The sequence below is a fragment of the Ambystoma mexicanum genome, chromosome 11 (genome assembly GCF_040938575.1).
Source record: "Ambystoma mexicanum isolate Mex_15411 chromosome 11, UKY_AmexF1_1, whole genome shotgun sequence".
NCBI classification, from domain to species: domain Eukaryota; kingdom Metazoa; phylum Chordata; class Amphibia; order Caudata; family Ambystomatidae; genus Ambystoma; species Ambystoma mexicanum.
In genome coordinates this window covers 1,272,947,557-1,272,965,835 of record NC_090934.1, presented here as the reverse complement: position 1 = coordinate 1,272,965,835, position 18,279 = coordinate 1,272,947,557, and the positions used below count along the sequence as shown (strand labels likewise).

At 49.7% G+C, this 18,279-nt stretch overlaps 1 protein-coding gene across 1 annotated transcript in view; it reads right to left on the bottom strand.

Moving 5' to 3' along the window:
- LOC138504844 (uncharacterized) overlaps window positions 1-17,988 on the bottom strand; it is a 229,443-nt gene extending 211,455 nt beyond the window's left edge. Inside the window, exons 1-2 of the mRNA XM_069625281.1 lie at window positions 17,738-17,988; window positions 15,393-15,445 (exon numbers count right to left, since the gene is read on the bottom strand). Coding sequence (XP_069481382.1) covers window positions 15,393-15,445; window positions 17,738-17,907 — 223 coding nt within the window. The 5' untranslated portion in view covers window positions 17,908-17,988. The remainder of the gene's footprint in view (window positions 1-15,392; window positions 15,446-17,737) is intronic.
- Window positions 17,989-18,279: the final 291 nt, after the last annotated feature.

The window sequence follows — 18,279 nt, the reverse complement described above, 5'->3', positions numbered from 1 at the left end:
AGTGAAAGCAGCCCCACCTCCTTCCGCACTGTCCTCAGAAGTTATAGCGTCAAGCTGCGCTTCTTGCCACGCCACGATTCTTTGGATCATATCCAATTTGGTGCCTTGAGAGGAAACACCTCTCTCCCCACACATCTTTTTCAATGTTTCGGATTTAGAAGCATTTAAGGTTAACAAGGTATTTGTTTCCATACTGTTAGATAGGACTATGGCCTTTTAAAGTTATACTATGACAATTCACTACGTGTCCTGGTAGGAATAACTTGAAATGCCTTAGTTCGTGCGCAACACTGGATACCTTCAGTCGTATCCCACCGCTGTACACCAATTTGTTAAGACGGATTTCTGAACTCTGTCCTGGAGGCTCAGAGGTTCAGAAGGCCAACCTAATTACTTGGAACAGGGTAACCTCTGGACAAGCCAGACCAATCAGGGTAGCGATCGCGGCGGTCAAGACTAGGTCTCAAGAGGGGTGAGGGTGACTGAAAGCCCGCAATGAGCACACAAAGCAAGGACACTTACAAATTACTCCAAACAGGCGTTATATTAAAAATATATACACATTTATTCCAAGGCCTTTGCAACAATGACCGTAGCGAGAAATCACAATAAAACTCTAGTAAACCAACACATACCAAACCAATACAATATATATACAAATACAAACAAATCTAAAGAGTTAGATGCACGAAATGTGTAGTCCACCTAGAAGGGGAGGAAAACAGGCAGTGCGAAATAATGATTAGACCCAGTCCGCCTTCAGAGGCACCTAACTAAAAGGAAGTCCAAGCCCTACGAAGAGTGGAGCCTTGTGCTCAAAAGTACCTGCACACGCTGGTGCCAACAGGCAAAAAGGGGAGTCTCTTCGAGGGAATCAGGCAGTTCAGTTTGGTGCACAAATGAAGAAGAACAGAGTTCCGTGACTCAAGCGCAGCCTCCACTGTGGGCAGAAGCAGAGCGCGAGTACGGAAAGGCATGCTGTTTGACACAGCGGGGAAAAGCTATGGGCTCCTGCAGGAGGGCGACCAGTTCCTAGCTATGCTACTCACCGGTCCCCGATGCAAGCAGACCCAGGCTTCTCCGCGTCAGTTTCAGTACTGGCAGGTTCAGGGGAGCAGGGGACGTCTCGTCGTGTAGATTCTGCAGCAGCAGAGTTGAGTTAAAGATGTCCCAAACGAAGTGAACCCGCACAGTTTGTTACCACAGCAGGGCAACGGAGCGGCCGTGTGTATCTCAGCCAAATGTACACTACTCACTTCAGACCTGGGATTGCCAAGTGTACGAATCGTGTGAGAGTGACAAGGACTCGAAATACAACACAACCTGGCGGCGGTTACTGAGCAAGACTCCTGGGTAGGCTGGTCAGTCTGCTGGATGGCCCAGAGACACTTCCGAAGGCTTACGTGCAGGAGATGGTGAAGATGCCGAGAATAGCTGTCCCCGCTATTCCAAGGGTCGAAGTACCAGTACAGGCCTTCTGGTTCGATCAGAGGTAGAAAGGGTTTCACAAGGCGACAGCAGTGCAGAGGAGCAGTCCTTCAGCGGGTCACCAGCGATTCCTCGGTTCAGCCTCGTGGTTGCAGGATACTTGGCTCCTGTATTCCTTTGTTCGTGAGAACTCGGGAGATCGACATGGTAGTGGCGTTTCCAGCCCCCTCTTATCCACGGTTCCCTTTCCGCCAAAACAGAGGGGACCCAATGGGAGATCCGCTCATCAAACACGCACACCATACGTGGACCTATCACGGACCACGGTGGTCCCAGGCATTCTTACCACACTAGACTCTCTGGCACCCAGGATGTGTATTGGGACCAGACATCCCAGCCCACATCCTGGAGGCACACACAAGGCCTGTAGAAGCCCGCGAAAGCATCTGTGTTTCGAGGGAAAGTACATGCCCAAATAAGGAAGGCCCCGGGTCGGCTCGACCTGGGGAAGGTGAAGGGGGCAAGACGGTCAGCGGACAGGACAAAGGAGCCTCGTGGTCTGGCCATTTTGGGAGCCAGGCCACCATTTTGGGCTAAGCGCGAGAAACGCGCTTAAAACGCCAAAAGGAGCTCAAAAACACAAGAAACGATCGCTGCCACCATTCCCGTCCGTGATTCACTTGCACCGATCATTTACAATCCAAAAAGAGTATCTAGGGCCTGTAGAAGACTAGAGACCCAAGAGAGCAGTAACTTAGCTTACAGTGCCCTCTTGTGTCATGTTGCACGAAAGCTGCAACATGATAAAGAAACTACGGAAAACAACGTTTCCCGGTACTGACTGTCTTAAGGGCATGTCAGTTTCCCTGTAAGAATGGAGCGAAAGCCCAGAGGAGTGCGGCAGAAGGCTGCACTTCTCTGGCAAAGTCTAGATCCTGGTGAAAACAACAGCAAAAAGTTTAGGGGTTGCCACATGGAAGGAAAATTACCCACAATTAAGAAATCTTTCCTAACAACTACATATAAAGTGGGGGACAGAGTTTGGTTATCTACTCAGAATTTGTCTTTGGTTGGGGCACGAAAATGTACACCTCGGTTCATTGGGCCCTATGTGATTAGTAAATGTATATATACAACTACCATGAAATTGCATTTACCTAAATCCGTACCGATACATCCAGTGTTCCATGTATCTTTACTTAAACCCGCAGCTCCAGGAACGATTACCAGACGGCCTCCAGCGATCATGACAAAAGGCCAAGAAGAATATGAAGTGCAACATATTCTGGATGTGAAGAAGAGAATGAATCAGTTGTGGTACTTGATTCACTGGAAGGGTTATGGACCGGAGGATTGTTCTTGGGAGCCGGCAGAGGGAGTGCATGCTCCTAGATTGGTCAAACAATTTCATCAGCAACACCCTGGTAAACCAGGTCCTGGAAAGGGCCCTGAGAGAGGAGGTAATGTTAGGACTTTGGGATGGAGGAGAAAGGGCATCAGGAGACGGTATTGCTGTGCATGAACTACATTACCCAGCATTTTTTGAGGCAATTTGTAGTTCTTGCCGTGCGCGCGTGTGGCCAGCTGACACTCATTAGGACAGCTTATCAACAGCCAACGGCGCACGGCAGGTGTGGTTTATTTTGCATCTTGAGGCGAAGCCATGCCGGAGGATTAAGAGACCGTGGCTCCATGCCGTTCATGCTGGAAATTCAACATGTTCCGTTTGCAGCGAGGAACACAGACTCACGCTGCTTCTACGAGCCATAACAGATTACGTCCGGGAAGGCTTACGAGCTTCCCGGACGACAGATAAGTGCTGCATTGGTTTCTTTATTTAAAACGCTGCTGTTTGCGAGTGCTTCATGGTTTAATATGCACGTGGATTAGTATTTTCATGCATTCTATGATTCATATGGCTCAGGAGGCACTGAGCAAGTACCAATATGCAGATCTAGGAACTCTGGAATCTTATTCTGCTTTGCATACAGTGCATGCATTTAGAGTATAGTAAAACGCTCTCGTAGCACAGCGGTTTTCAGTGCATTCAACTGAATTATCGGGGAAAGACACTATGACAGTACCATAGTTGTGTTGTTCTACGTGTTGACCACTGTTTTGTTTCTATGTTGTGTAACTGTGCAAACAGCTTGCCCTATGGGCCATGTGTGATGGTTTCTTCATGGTGGGAACTAGTCCCATGTACATGTTTCATACTGCTTGCTTAAATTTAGTCCATGCTATGTGTGTGCCTGTATCAAGGGGTACAATTTAACTGTGTGTTCAGGAACCAGTATGTTAAGACCTGTATTAAGAGGTATTAGGGTGATACTGGAAGATATATATAGTGTTATGATATGCTAGTAAAGATACTAGATAGAGTAGGGTTTTTCTCCTGTTGCTTCCCCCTAACCTATCCACACTAGGACTTTCCTTACCCTCTTTCCGGTGTTTCTAGACTCCCTTCCCTGTCCACAACCTCTCCCTAACCCTCTTCCCCCTACTGGCTGCCACGTGGTATTCTGTAAGTTATAATCAGATACCTGTGCCAACCACGGGTGGAGGGTCGACTTCATTCGGCTTCTGTGGTTCGGGGGAGAGTGCCAACATCGCTCATTCCCCCACTAGTTTTGACAGTCACGACACGATTTGGGTTGTTGTGGACACTTTCACGAAAATGGCACGTTTTATCCCTTGCACAAGCATTCCCTCTGCCCCCATCTTAGCCAGTCTGTTTTTTTGCTCTGTCTTCTGTCTCTTTGGGTTACCTTCAGTTCTGATTTCTGACAGGGGTTCACAGTTCACTTCCCGGTTTTGGCGCTCCCTCACTAAACTCCTGGGTATTGACGCCCGGTTTTCCTCCGCTTACCACCCTGAAACAGATGGGCAGACCGAACGCATCAATCAAACCCTCGAACAATACTTACGTTGTCTCTCCCTGCACCACCAGCACTCTTGGTATCAGGTTTTGCACATTGCTGAATTCGCATACAACATTGCCCTGCACTCCGCCACTGGTTTTTCTCCGTTCTACACCTTGTACGGCCAGCATCCTCGTGTCTTGCCCTTTCCTGAACTCTCTGCTTCTCATGCCTCTGCTTCCGATGCTTGTCTAAGGGATTTGAGGGGCATTCAAGAACAGGCCCTTACCCATCTTTGGGAGGCTCAAGCTGTTATGTGCCGCTTGGCGGACAAAAAGCGTGCTCCAACTCCCGTTTATGCTGTTGGTGACAAAGTCTGGTTGTCGACCCGGAACCTTCATATACCTGGGTGTCGTAAATTGCTTCCTCGTTTTGTGGGTCCTTACAGGGTCACCAGAGTCATCAACCCGGTAGCTTACCATTGGTCTTTGCCTCCTGCCTGGCGCATACACCCTGTGTTCCACAGCTCCTTGTTAAAACCCTGCCCGGCTACCACGAGAGCTATACTGCCCCCTGCTCCGCTTCTGCGGGGCACCACTGATGAATATGAGATCAGTGGCATCCTGGGCTCCTACATGCATAGGGATCTCCTGTTTTACTTGGTGGATTGGTTTGGGTTTGGTCCCGAGGAAAGGTCCTCGGAGCCTGCTTCTAATGTCCACGCCCTGATCTTAGTTTCTAGGTTTCATCGGGACAAGCCCACTTGGTCATGGGTCTTTGTGGGGGGTGGGTTCTGTCACGCCTTCATCAACACACACAGCACGTTACGATACCTGTACTCGGGTCCCCTCCCAGCAGCAACAACGTCTACCAGCAAATCCTCACCACTACAATAATTCTGCAAAAGGATCAGCGTGTCCTCGGGCATGGCGGCTGTGGTCACGATGGTGTTGCCAGTTACCATGGCTCTTGAGGGACATCCGCATCAAGCCGCGGTCCGTCCTCGCTTCTCGTTCCTGGTCACGTGGTTCCATGCAGCTCTGCTCACGTGATCCCATGAGGGCTCGCTCACGTGATCAATCAGGAAACACTAATAACAATAAATGAACGCCGGCCACACTAAACAGCGCTTCTGAGCTGTTTTCTTTCACGGCGAGTGGCGTTAGGATTCCTGATCTTCTGTCTCGTGGTATTTTTGGACCTTGCTTATGTTTACTGACCTTGCCTTGCTTTATCCCTTGGACCTGACGCTTCAGCTACCTGTCTTCACGGTTTTTCTCAATTTTTGGCATTTGGACTTACGAACTGCATCTGGATACTCGTTTGGCGAAGGTACTTTGGAAGGGCATCTGGCTTCTTGCTTTCAGTGACTTTTGTTCTGTCACGACTCCTTTCTTGATCCAGGACACCTGTTACTTGCCTATTCAGGCTCTGGTGACTACCATCAGAAATTGCAGGAACTTGAACATCACAGATCCCTATCAACCTGCTGCCATCACCTTTCTGCTGCTGGGTTCCCCCCTTTTTTCCATCTCGGGGAGGGAGCCACAGGGATCATCCTCATCCACATAGCATCGTCGGGCAGTCTGCTGGTAGGTGTCATTTCATTGTTCTTACTTGGGGGTTATTCCTTGTATTACTTACATTTTGGGGCCTCATGTGTGATTGACTGTTTCCTTTGCAGCTGCCTGGGTACTGGTGTTCCTGCTTTCGCCACGTGGGGCCTCAATAACTGGCTAGGGAGTGGGTCTAGTTCCTCCCTGGCCGGTGCTTGGGGACGAAGGTATTCATAGTCATTGCAGTGTCGTTCCTTGACAGGTAGGCTTGCCGAAATACGCAGGAGCTGATGCTGGTCCCACAGAGCCTCACCAGGAGTTCCCTTCTCAACCTATATTTTACAGCTGAGTCGAGAACCCCAAGAAAGGGAAAGGGGTAGTGGAGAAAATAATAAACAAGATACTGCAGACTTGCAACCTTCTGGCCGTCTCAGATATCTGTACTAGAAAAACAAACACACTTAGTTACATATGCACAATGTAGGGCCTGCTACTCTAAATTATTCAGCTATAGGATGGTTCCCTTTACCTGCTCTACCTCAACTAACTGCTTAAAGGCTTAAACTATTCACATAGAAAGTCTTCTAATGATTGATGTGTTAAATATACATTAGAGTTTGTGCTTAACCTTAAAAGTGTCTTTAAAACCCTTTGCACATATAGACTCTGCACTTCAACAGGCAATGCGGAATACTAAGTTGTCTTTTCCCTTAATAGGTACTGGTAGTTCAACTTGAATCTGTTAGGTAATATGCACTTGTTGGCTGAATTAAAAGTATTCTACTCTTTCTTTGCTTTCAGTAATTAGTTACTCTAACCAAACCTGCAAGGCGCTGTGCAACTGGTTTAGGAACTATACTGCATGCAACGATAACCAAGAGTTCCTCTTTCTTTGCTTGTCCTTTAAATGGTAATCCTCTTTCTACCCTCATGAATTCACTTGAATGCCTCTTGAACAAAATGTCAGCGTTGAAGTTCATTAAGAGTTTATTCTCCGCTAGCGTAACTGATGTCACGCTGAATTGTTAAGGAAACTGTTCAGCCCTGACCGACCTTATTGGCGCTGAGTTATACGCGCGCTAGTGTTAGTACCCGAGCTTCTTTGAAAACACGCGCTCACTCTGCTAAGCTGCGTAACACTATTTTTCTACTAACTCGACACGTGCATTTACAAATCCTCAGAACCCAGCGTTTCACCCGTGCTAGAGTCTTGCTAAACCGCGCTATACCCGCGCATGAATTTTAGTTGACTTATTTACACCAAACAACACGACGCGCTTCTTCAAACCAAACGGAGACGTGCTCGGCGGTCGCGTACGATTACCCGTGCGTCTCCTACACAACGCTTATTCAAATCAATATGGCTCGCGCTCGCTCACTCAGCCCGTGAGTACAACAAACGCTGTGCTGTAGCTGAACAAGACTTATCCTTTACTTTAAAGTTGTTTATGGATTAATGTATAATATAACGCTGTGCAACACCTCTGACAGTTCCCTTTTCAGCACACTGAACTGATAGTCTATGGCACTGCGCTTCGGAGAACTCCTTATATTACTATTTACAGAAAATATACAGTCTCAAATAAAAAGGGTTCTTAAAACCAATCATTCACCAGATACTTTCTTAATTACTTATTCCTCTGCTCAAACAGTCTCGAAGCCTTTTTTTAAAAACTTTGAACCTTTAAATGAAACGCTCCCACCTGAGATCTTCCAAGGAACAACTGCCATCTTCTTACTTCTTGATTGGGTTTTCTGAACTCTGGAAAGGCCTAAGTTAAGGAACTTCAAAAACATACAACCTGCCTCTGAATCACTATGGATGAAAGGCAGTTTAGAATCTTGCTCACCAGCCAAGTACCCAGGCCATTATCCTCCCCACCAATCAGATAAGGCAAACATACCATTGTCCTCCCAACCAATCAGATAAGGCTAACATACCTCCATCTTGACTTGGGAAACCTACAATGTTTATACTTAAAGAAGCAGCTTCCTATCCTATGAATCACTACAGGCCTATTCCAACTACCAGCCCACCTACTCCGCCCAGCCTTGACAAGGTGTATGTTTTATTTATTTTTAACCAGACTTCATGGACATTTATTTATATTTTAAATTGTACATTGCAGTTTAGGCATGTGTATAATAATTATTTGGATGATATACATGGACACCTTTTTTTTTTACAGTCTGTATGACGTGAATACTTCTGTATATTTTTAATTTACTCGAAATCATCGCTTCTTGCTGTTCTTTTTGGTGTGTGCCTGTTTGCTAGTATATTTAGAAGCCGTGCTTCTCTCCATTGGTAGTAATGTGTCTGGTTGCGTACATGCCTGTGTATTGTTGCTGGGATGGTTGCCGAGGGCAGTATGCACATGTGGTAGGCCGGTGGTGCTGTGTCAACTGGACAGATGGTTGTGCATTTTCAAATGGTATTTCCTTTCACATGTGCTGCATCACTCTGTGTTTGCCTTCACTGTGGTTGGGGTGGAGGGAGGTGGAGTGACTGTGGGAGTGTTACATGTTCACCATCAGGGCACATGACTTAGTTAATGGTGTGTAACACACATGTAGTGCATTCATCTTCACCAGCATGTGTTTCCACAGTATTCATTTGCTCAGGTGTTGGTCAACCTCTTGCACTGGGGTACAGTAGTGGAATTCTTTTATATTACACAGTGGCTGCCCAATTCACCAGTCTCTGTGAATCGTGCACTCTGACTGCCCTGTCCTTCACACATGCCCGGAACGGTGATGTGATTGTTAGGGAATATTTGGAATACTACCAGCTCATTGATGCTCAGGCTGTGACACACCGGCCCACTGTTTGTTTATGTAGCACACATTGTTGGTATGTTTGCTTCTGTCATTGGCAAACATTCCGTCATTGGGGCTTAATGATATGCCATTGTAGCATAGGCAGCAGGACCTCACTTTAACATTCACTTTTCACATGTGTATGTTGGGGGATGGTTAAGGCCAGGAAGTGTGTGTGAGCAGATGCAGCACTCAAGGATGTAGCTTCAGTGAATGCATTTATTTTGGTTTGCAGGATACATGTTCCTGATGATATTCAGGCTGATGTCACAATACGGCGGTCCAGGTGCACAGCACACATTCATTGCAGTGATGATGTGTCACAATGTCAGGGTACGTCCTGCAGGTGGTGTCACTTCTGGAGGGGGCTGCCTGCAGGGGGTTGTCACAGGTGAGGGGGGCTGGGGGTCGGTGTCCCTTCGGATGGGGGCTGCCTGCAGCGGGTTGTCACTGGTGAGGGGGTATTGGGGGGGTCCCTTCATGAGTGGGCAGCCTGTAGGGGGTGTCAGAGGTGAGGGGGGCCTTCAGGGGGTAACCCTTCTGGTGGGGCTGCCTGCAGGGGGTGTCCCTTCATGAGTGTGCTGCCTGCAGGGGTTGTCACAGGTGAGGGAGCCTTGGGCGGGTGTCCCTTCTGGTGGGGGCTGCCTGAAGGTGGTTGTCACAGTTGAGGAGGCTGGGGGGGTGATGTCCCTTCTGGTGGGGGCTGCCTGCAGGGGGTTGTCACAGGTGAGGGGGCCTTGGGGGGGTGTCCCTTCATGAGTGGGCTGCCTGTAGGGGGTGTCACAGATGATGGGTGCTGGTGGGGGGTGTCTCTACATGAGTGGGCTGCCTGCAGGGGGTGTCAAGGGTGAGGGGGTCTTGGGGGGGTGTTCCTTCTGGTGGGGGCTGCCTGCAGGGGGTTGTCACTGCTGAAGGGGTCTGAGGGGCAGTGTCCCTTGTGGTGGGAGCTGCCAGCAGGGGGTTGTCACAGGTGAGGGGGCCTTGGGGGGTGTCCCGTCATGAGTGGGCTGCCTGCAGGGATGTCACAGGTGATGGGTGCTTGTGGGGGGTGTCCCTTAATGAGTGAACTGCCTGCAGGGGGTGTCACAGGTGAGGGGGCTTGGGCGTGTCCCTTCTGGTGGGGCTGCCTGCAGGGGGTATCACAGGTGATGGGTGCTGGTGGGGGTTCCTTTCATGAGTGGACTGCCTGCTGGGGGTGTCACAGGTGAGAGAGGCTAGGGGGTGGTGTCCCCTCTGGTGGGGGCCGCCTGCAGGGGGTTGTCACAGGTTAGGGGAGCTGGGGGTGGTGTCACTTCTGGTGGGGGCTGCCTGCAGGGGGTTGTCACAGGTAAGGGGTCTGGGGGCATTGTCTCTTCTGGTGGGGGCTGCCAGCGGGTGGTTGTCACAGGTGAGGGGGTCTTGGGAGGGTGTCCCTTCTGGTGGGGGCTGCCTGCAGGGGGTTGTCACAGGTGAGGGAGTCTGGGGGGCAGTGTCCCTTCTGGTGGGGGCTGCCAGCAGGGGGTTGTCACAGGTGAGGGGGCCTTGGGGGATGTCCATTCATGAGTGGGCTGCCTACAGGGATGTCACAGGTGATAGGTGCTGTGGGGGGTGTCCCTTAATGAGTGGGCTGCCTGCAGGGGGAGTCATAGGTGAGGGGGCTTGGGCGTGTCCCTTCTGGTGGGGCTGCCTGCAGGGGGTGTTACAAGTGATGGGTGCTGGTGGGGGGTGTCCCTTCATGAGTGGGCTGCCTGCAGGGGGTGTCACAGGTAAGGGGGCCTTGGAGGGTGTCTCTTCATGAGTGGGCTGCCTGCAGGGGGTATCACAGGTGATGGGTGCTGGTGGGGGGGTCCCTTCATGAGTGGGCTGCCTGCAGGAGGTTGTCACAGGTGAGGGGGGTTGGGGGGTGATGCTTCTGGTGGTGGCTGCCTGCAGGGGGTGTCACAGGTGATGGGTGCTGGTGGGGGGGGTGTCCCTTCATGAGTGGGCTGCCTGCAGGGGGTGTCACAGGTGAGGGGGTCTTGGGGGCATGTTCCTTCATGAGTGGGCTGCCTGCGGGGGGTGCCACAGGTGCAGTGGAGTAACTTTGCTGAAAATGTTGGGGGGGACATGACATCTGAAGAAAAGGTGCCACAGCCAAACGAATGGGGACAATATGGTGTGCTATGAAAGTTGGGGGGTACAAACACCCCTTCCCCCCCCTAAAATTATGCCCATGCACAGGTGATGGGTGCTGGTGGGGGGTGTCCCTTCATGAGTGGGCTGCCTGCAGAGGGTGTCACAGGTTAGGGAGCCTTGGGGGGGGGGGTATCCCTTCATGAGTGGGCTGCCTGCAGGGGTGTCATAGGTGAGGGGGGCTTGGTGTCCCTTCTGGTGGGGGCTGCCTGCAGGTGGTGGTCACAGGTGAGGTGGGCTGGGGGTGGAGCCCCTTCTGGTGGGGGCTGCCTTTGGGGGTATCACAGGTGAGGGGGGCTGGTGGGAGGTATCCCTTCATGAGTGAGCTGCCTGCAGTGGGTGTCACATGTGATGGGTGCGGGTGGGGGTGTCCCTTCATGAGGGGGCTGCCTGCAGGGCGGGTCACTGGTGAGGGGGCATTTGGGGGGTGTCACAGGTGAGGGGGCATTTGGGGGTGTCCCTTCATGAGTGGACTGCCTGCAGGGGGTGTCACAGGTGATGGGTGCTGGTGGGGGGTGTCCCTTCATGAGTGGGCTGCCTGAAGGGGGTGTCACAGGTGAGGGGGGCTGGGGCGGTGTCCCTTTTGGTGGGGGCTGCCTGCAGGGGGTTGTCACAGGTGAGGGGGGTTAAGGGGTGGTGTCACTTCTGGAGGAGGCTACCTGCAGATGGTGTCACAGGTGAGGGGGCCTCAGGGGGGTGTCCCTTCATGAGTGGGCTGCCTGCAGGGGGTGTCACAGGTGATGGGTGCTGGTGAGGGGTGTCCCTTCATGAGTGGGCTGCCTGCAGGGGTTATCACAGGTGACGGGGCATGGGGGTGGTTTGTGTACTACAGTGTTTCATGTGCATTGGGGGATATGTGGACAGGGTGGGTGCCGATGGTGAAGGGTTGGCTTAGGTTTTGGTAACGGGTGTAGCTTACACTTACGAGGGTGCACACGATTTCGCTGGGGTATGCCTGGGCTTGCGTGGGGGGGCATGCGATTTGTCTGGGGTCCGGCCAGTGTTTGCGAGGTGTTGTCGCGCGATTTGGCTCGGGTACGGCCTGGCCTTGCATGGGAGGGCATGCGATTTGTCTGGGGTGGGCCGGGGATTGCGAGGTGTTGGCGCGCGTTTTCTCTGGGGTGTGGCTGGGGATTGTGAGGTGTTGACGCGCAATTGTGTTTGGGTACGGCCTGGCCTTGAGTGGGCGGGCACGCGATTTGTCTGGGGTGCGGCGGGGGATTGCGAGGTGTTGACGTGCGTTTTCTCTGGGGTGCAGCGGGGGATTGCAAGGTGTTGACGCGCATTTTCTCTGGGGTGTGCGGCCGGGGAATTCGAGGTGTTGGCATGTGATTTAGCTGGGTACGGCCTGCCTTGCGTGGGAGGGCACACAGTTTCTCTGGGGTGTGGCCGGGCATTGCGAGGTGTTGACGTGTGATTTGGCTGGGGTGCGGGTGGGGATTGCGAGGTGTTGATGCGCTGTTTGCCCGGGGTGCGGTCATGTATTGCGAGGTGTAAGCGTGCGATTTCGCTAGGGTGCTGGATGCTGGGCCACGGATGGCGCAGAGCTGTGCACCGTGTTATGCCTTTTGCTTGCTATTTGGTGTGCATGGAGGCGTGTTGGGGCGTTACTCGCGCAGCTTCCTATTACTTACGCAACGGCTGCTGATGCCTGTTGAAATCCATGAATATGCGTGCCGCGCACGTTTTTCTCTGCACCACCGCTCGCGCAAAGTCCTTCTCGGCGCACGGGCCTTGCGCCATTTCTGCGCACGATTCCACGAATCGGGCCCTAAATCTCTGCAGACACTGGAGTCCTCGCATCACGATTGTTTAGGTAAGCTGCATTGGCGCTGTCCCTTTTTTCTCCGTTCTTGCCTTGACCCTTGTTTCAGACTTGGTTCTTCTCCTCCTTGTCTCCTGCGCTCCCGCTCGTGAGTATATGAGAGCTTCTGACACCCCTTCCTCGCCTTTCGCTTACCTGTGCTTCCTTCCTGCATCTCTTCCTGTTCATCCATATTCCTTCTCGTTATGCATCGTCTGGATCATTTCCATTTGAATACAACCTCTTTCTTATAAAGTCTGCTACTCTACTGTGGATCCTTCATACTGCTCGAAAACACAAGAGTGGGTTCCACCATTATAGACTACTTGACAACAGAAGAGTGTGTTCCACGTGTTACAACATCGGCAGGGTTTTCTACCTCAGAGGGATTCCCCTCTGAATTTTTGATCTACCTTGGTAGTGGCCTGGTTGGTCACCTTGTAGGCTACTCTGGGGTGTCAGCCTGGCCACCTCGAGAGATAGAGCCTACCTCTTCGACTCAAGAAGTCGCCGGAAGCAAGAGGTACGGAAAGCTTCAAATCGTGATCCTGACAAATACTTCGAGAGTGCATTGCATATGTAACTGAAATGTCATGTCATATATGTTCACCGCTCTGTGAGCTAAAAGACAGACGTAGGGTTGAGAATTTAAATACCCTGGTGAAACCTTAACATAGCCTTTAATTCATATGATAAAATTTGCAACAGGAAGTATGAAAGGCATTGCAAGGTAATTACAATATAGTGGCAAATATGATGTCACTAAAAAAGGATGATGCACTGCGCAAAGCGACATATTCCAATGCACGTAGTGCATAAGGACAGTTTATTGATATTGTTCTACTTGCACATTTTCCCATTTACAAGTAGAAAAGTGAGATTGCCTTGCTGCATCCTGATGAAGACCTATGCACTGTAATGTGCTATATAATGTCGAAACCCGCATGTGGCCACTGATTGGATGTAGCATCTACCATAGCTTTATCCCCTCCCTCTGTCTCATCATGAGCACTTAAGTATTTTAGGTCTAGGCCTGGCACAGTACCATGCACATGCTTGCCCTTCCAGTCACTATTTCTTTTTCAAGACTTACCATTGAATGTAGGATGTGGTTTGTCTATACATGATTTGCTAACTCTGGGGCTGTGTAGGCTTCATACAGAGTTCATATTTGGACGGGTCTGTGTGTATTGGTACAGAGCCCTGAATGCATCTGTGTTATTTCAATAACTGAGCTCTGTGTGACTAAGGATATTATCAGAATAAGGGCCTTGCATGACTTTGTATTATCAAAAGCGGAAAACAAGGAATGTTGCTGTTACAAGACTAAGCCATTGTATTTAAGCAACAAAAACAATAGTACACCCTCTGCTCATTCTGAAGAATCCTGCCAAGACTGGTCCTGTTATCTGAACCTTCACAAATAAAAGAATCTTTGGCAAAGCCATCAGTTTTGGCTTTTGTGTAGGTATGGGGTAAGCAGTTACCACGCACTGCTATAATCGTAGTTTCTTGCCATAAGAGGGCTGGAAAATGGTGTAGGTACCTGGGCATATAGTGCCCATGCCAAGCAAATGTCTATACATTACATATACACAGACGAAAATTTTCACTTTGCCAATGTTTGTTTTAACATGAGTTCAGTACAAGGAACAGATGTGAGGACACAAGCTTATGAATCAAGTGGATGAAGGTACACTTGGTTAAGACATTTGTATTACACACCACTAAGCTTGATGTTACAGCGTGTTAGAGCTAGCTCAAAGAGATCCCAGAAGGGTGTCTTTTGGGCAGCAAGCAGAAGGTAGTGGGTGGGACTGGCCATAGGCATTAGCATGGCCTTGGGCCATCAATGGGTGTTTAAACAGCCACAGTACACAGGCTGTGTGCCCCGTCGCCTCATTAAAAACACATCCCCTAAGAACATATTGAGCTATCTCTATCAAGCAGTAACATCAACAGTTGTTTTGAGCTGGGCCTGCCTGTGTTATTTCAAAGTAGTCTTCTGAGAGTTAATGTCCAAATGGCAGCTGTACATGCACTACTGGAGTAATTAAGCAATCTTAACACTGCATGGCCTCAGTCAATGTATTCATAAACTGTACATGTGTATCCCTGCATCTGAAGACCTGTTAAAAACAAACATGTATTTATTTATTTATTTAACATTTGTAGAGCACGCCAAACCCGTGGGTATCTGGGCGCTGGAAAACCGGTAATGAACATGTTTGACTTGTGTATAGACATTTCCCAGGCACTGCGATCATATGCCCAGCTTCTCAGCCCAAACGGGTGGCTTTGCCAAAGCTTGTTAAGCAAAATGTCTTGACGGCAATCCATTCACACACATACTCCCACTGAAAAGAGTGATATCATTGGCTACACAGACTCATTTAATTTAGTATTATTCAAAACCAATATGATTTTTAGTGAGGTGATCTCTCTGGCCAGTACCCCCAATCTAGATTTTTTTTCGGCACCACTTTTTATGATGGTCTTTAAAACGTCGAAGGTGTAGGGAAGGCTACAGGCGCAACGCGCAGCTGTCCAGCAACTATTTTCCATCCGTGTCATGAAGAAATCACAGAACTGTACTTACAAATCACCATGGCGATAGGGAGACAAGTTGACTAGTTGCTTAGCAACATAAACCTCAATTGTGTAGAAATGGTGAAGAGAATGGCTGGATTTCATGCAAGGTAAGGCCATGTTTCCTATCCCTTCTAGTGCATAGATGGGGGGGAAAACAAGGTACATAGAAAGTGCACTCACCCCTTCTGGATTCTGCAAGATGCAGAGCACTGCTCTGTTTCCCGCGTGTCTTCCTAAAAAAAGAAGACACCATTTTGAGAATAATGCTTAGGGTTAACGTGGCTCCATCTTGGCATTCTTTTCTAAAGCGCTTTACGCCTTGCATTTTATACTGACTTGCATCAAATTGGATTTTCCCAACACTTATCCGAAAGCCCATGTTCCCCTGTTCGTGTGCACCTTCTCACTGCCATGTATGTTTGCATCTATGCGATTCATCAAGTACAAACATCGTCTGTACAAAGGAAACACATTGCGGGATTTACAGGTAGGGTGGAGGGGGTAGTAGACATAGCTGGAATGGGCAGGCCGAGCAGGGGACGGGCTTTTCCAAAGGCGGAGAGGATTGGTTGGTGATTGGGGAGATGTTCTTTAAAAGGTAGGGTCTTCAGGTCCTTCCTGAAGTGTTGGATGGTAGGAACCAATCTTATTTCTCTTGAGCAGGCTGTGTGGCAGGGAAAGGACCTCTTTCTATGTTTTTCCTCTGGCAGTTCTAGGTTTCCAGCCTGGCAATGTTGTCGCTCCTGGAGGTGTGCCTGCCTCTGGAGATGGTGAGTTGCTCGACCAGATAGAGTGGCTTTTTGGTTGTGGCTGCTTTGTAGGTGACTAAGGCTATCGTGAACATGATGCATGTTTGAAAGGGTAGCCTGTGCAGACAGTGCGGGTGATGTGGTCAAATTTACTTAGTGCTCTGAAGAGGTGTGCCGCAGTGTATTGGTTGGCTTTCGGAGGGGCCAAGGTGACCTCTGGGACTCTAGCAATTAGGGTGTGCCAGCCTTCCATGTCGGAGATGATCAGGGCTTGGACAACTTTCTGAAAATTGGGATAGGATGTACGGTTTGTCTTTGTGGAGTAGCACAGGCTGGTACCATGCTGCTTGGGTCTTCTTGGCAATGTGTGTCTTGAGCGTGATCACAGTGCATTTCACATTGGGTGAGAGATTATGAGTGAATCCATTGAGGTTCATGTCCGTAAGACAATTCTTGGCTTGGACATGCCTGGTGGGGGTTTCCTAAGAAAAGGAATTGTGTCCTTACCGGGTTAAATTTTAGGGAGACTCCTGACATCCATGCTTGAATGAGGGAGCAACAGTCCTTGAGTTGATGGATGTCATTGATGTGTTTGATCTTCAGATAGAGGTGCATGCAAGGGTGTTGCTAGGTTTGTAAAAGATCCGGGCGGGACTATCGGGACTCAGGGCTAGCAAGCCTTTTGGTTGTAGCCACAGGGCTACAACGAAAAGACCCAAGGCTATAACCACCCCAGACCTCCACTAGAGACGTCTCTGGGTGCATGGCATCTGTGCATTGGTGTATCTTGATATCAGTAATGACGAGGAGTTCCCCGTGTCAGAGTGATAATTTCCCCTGTATTTCTGAATGTTGGGAAAAACGTTCTCAACTGCTAAAACCGCTGCACCAGGGGACAGACAACGTTGTCTAATATCCTCCTCCTCACCCTGAGCCGGCCTTAGGGGTGGGCCTCCCGGGTGAACGCCCGGGGCGCCCTTCCATTAGCCCCCCACCATGCCAGCTCGGGGGTTGATTTTCAAGGTCTCTGCCGAGCTGGCGTGGTAGGAAAAGGCGTGCAAGCGCCCATTTGAACTTAAATGCGCCCCGTTACGGGAGCGGTAGAGCATTTAATAACAATAGGGAGCTGATCAGCAACTATTGACATTGTTGTTGGGCCGCCCAGGGCACTGCAGCCGCTAAGGCCGGCCCTGCACACCTTCCACTTTTGGGCAACTCTATTACACCTCCACCTCACATACGGCCTCACACGACACGTTGTCTATCTTTGTGATTCTCCACGGGGAAACCTGATCTACTGCTTTCTACAGAGAAAGTAAGCTAACATGATATTTACCCAGTGTACACGTGCATTAGAAAGAGTCACATGGAACTAGTTGACCAGATTATTCCCCCAAAGAAAACCACACCACTGGAGGACTCACCAAGTAAAATTCCATGATCCGCTTCATAACTCAATGCTGGTAAGATAGCTCTGCGGGTTTAGAGCTCACTTCTGCAATCTGTGTGTGATCTGCAGGTCATCGGTTTTGGAATCCTGGCAAGCCTAGGTCAGCATTTCATCCATCCAAGGTCAATAAATGAGTACCAACTTTGGTTGGGTGATAATTCTAAGTAAATATGTTCTATGTAGAGCGCTTGGTTGAAAGCGCTATTAAATAACACATCACTATCAAGGATTCCTCGAACAGAGGGGCTACCCATGCCATTCTGATTGCTTACATCGACACGTGAGACTTTTATGCAGGTGTGAGCGTGAACTATACAAGATATTACCTTTCTTTGGGTGTCTTTTCCGCCTGCTGTATCTCAAAGCTGCCATCACTACTTCTACTAGAGCTGCTATCTCCATTAGAAGCTTTGCGATTTAAAGCTGCTATCCTTAAGCTCCTCCGAGGCCCTTTTGACCCATCGACCGTTGAAGAGCCTCTGAGCAAGGACACCATTTTCTAAAATAACACAGACTAGCGAGGCGAGAGCAGCAGCTTGATCATAACAGCAGATGAGACGAGGAGGATCTACACACTGGCTGAGCAGCGTCAGCGGTTTTTATTGAGTGGATGACATCACAATGGGTGGACAAAGCAGGAATGGACCAATGGACTGTGCCTGTCTCCAGCAGAGCATGATGGGATCTGTGTCTAATGCTTAAGAAAGGTTTTGAATAGGTAAAGGCGGAGTGAAGATGAGAATTCCAGGGCCCTGCGAATAGGCAGCAGGCACTCTTATGCATTATTGGTGAAGGGCTTGGCTACCAGAAATGGCCTTAATGACTAGCAGAAACTTTGACATCAAGCAAACTACAACCTTTTCAGAGG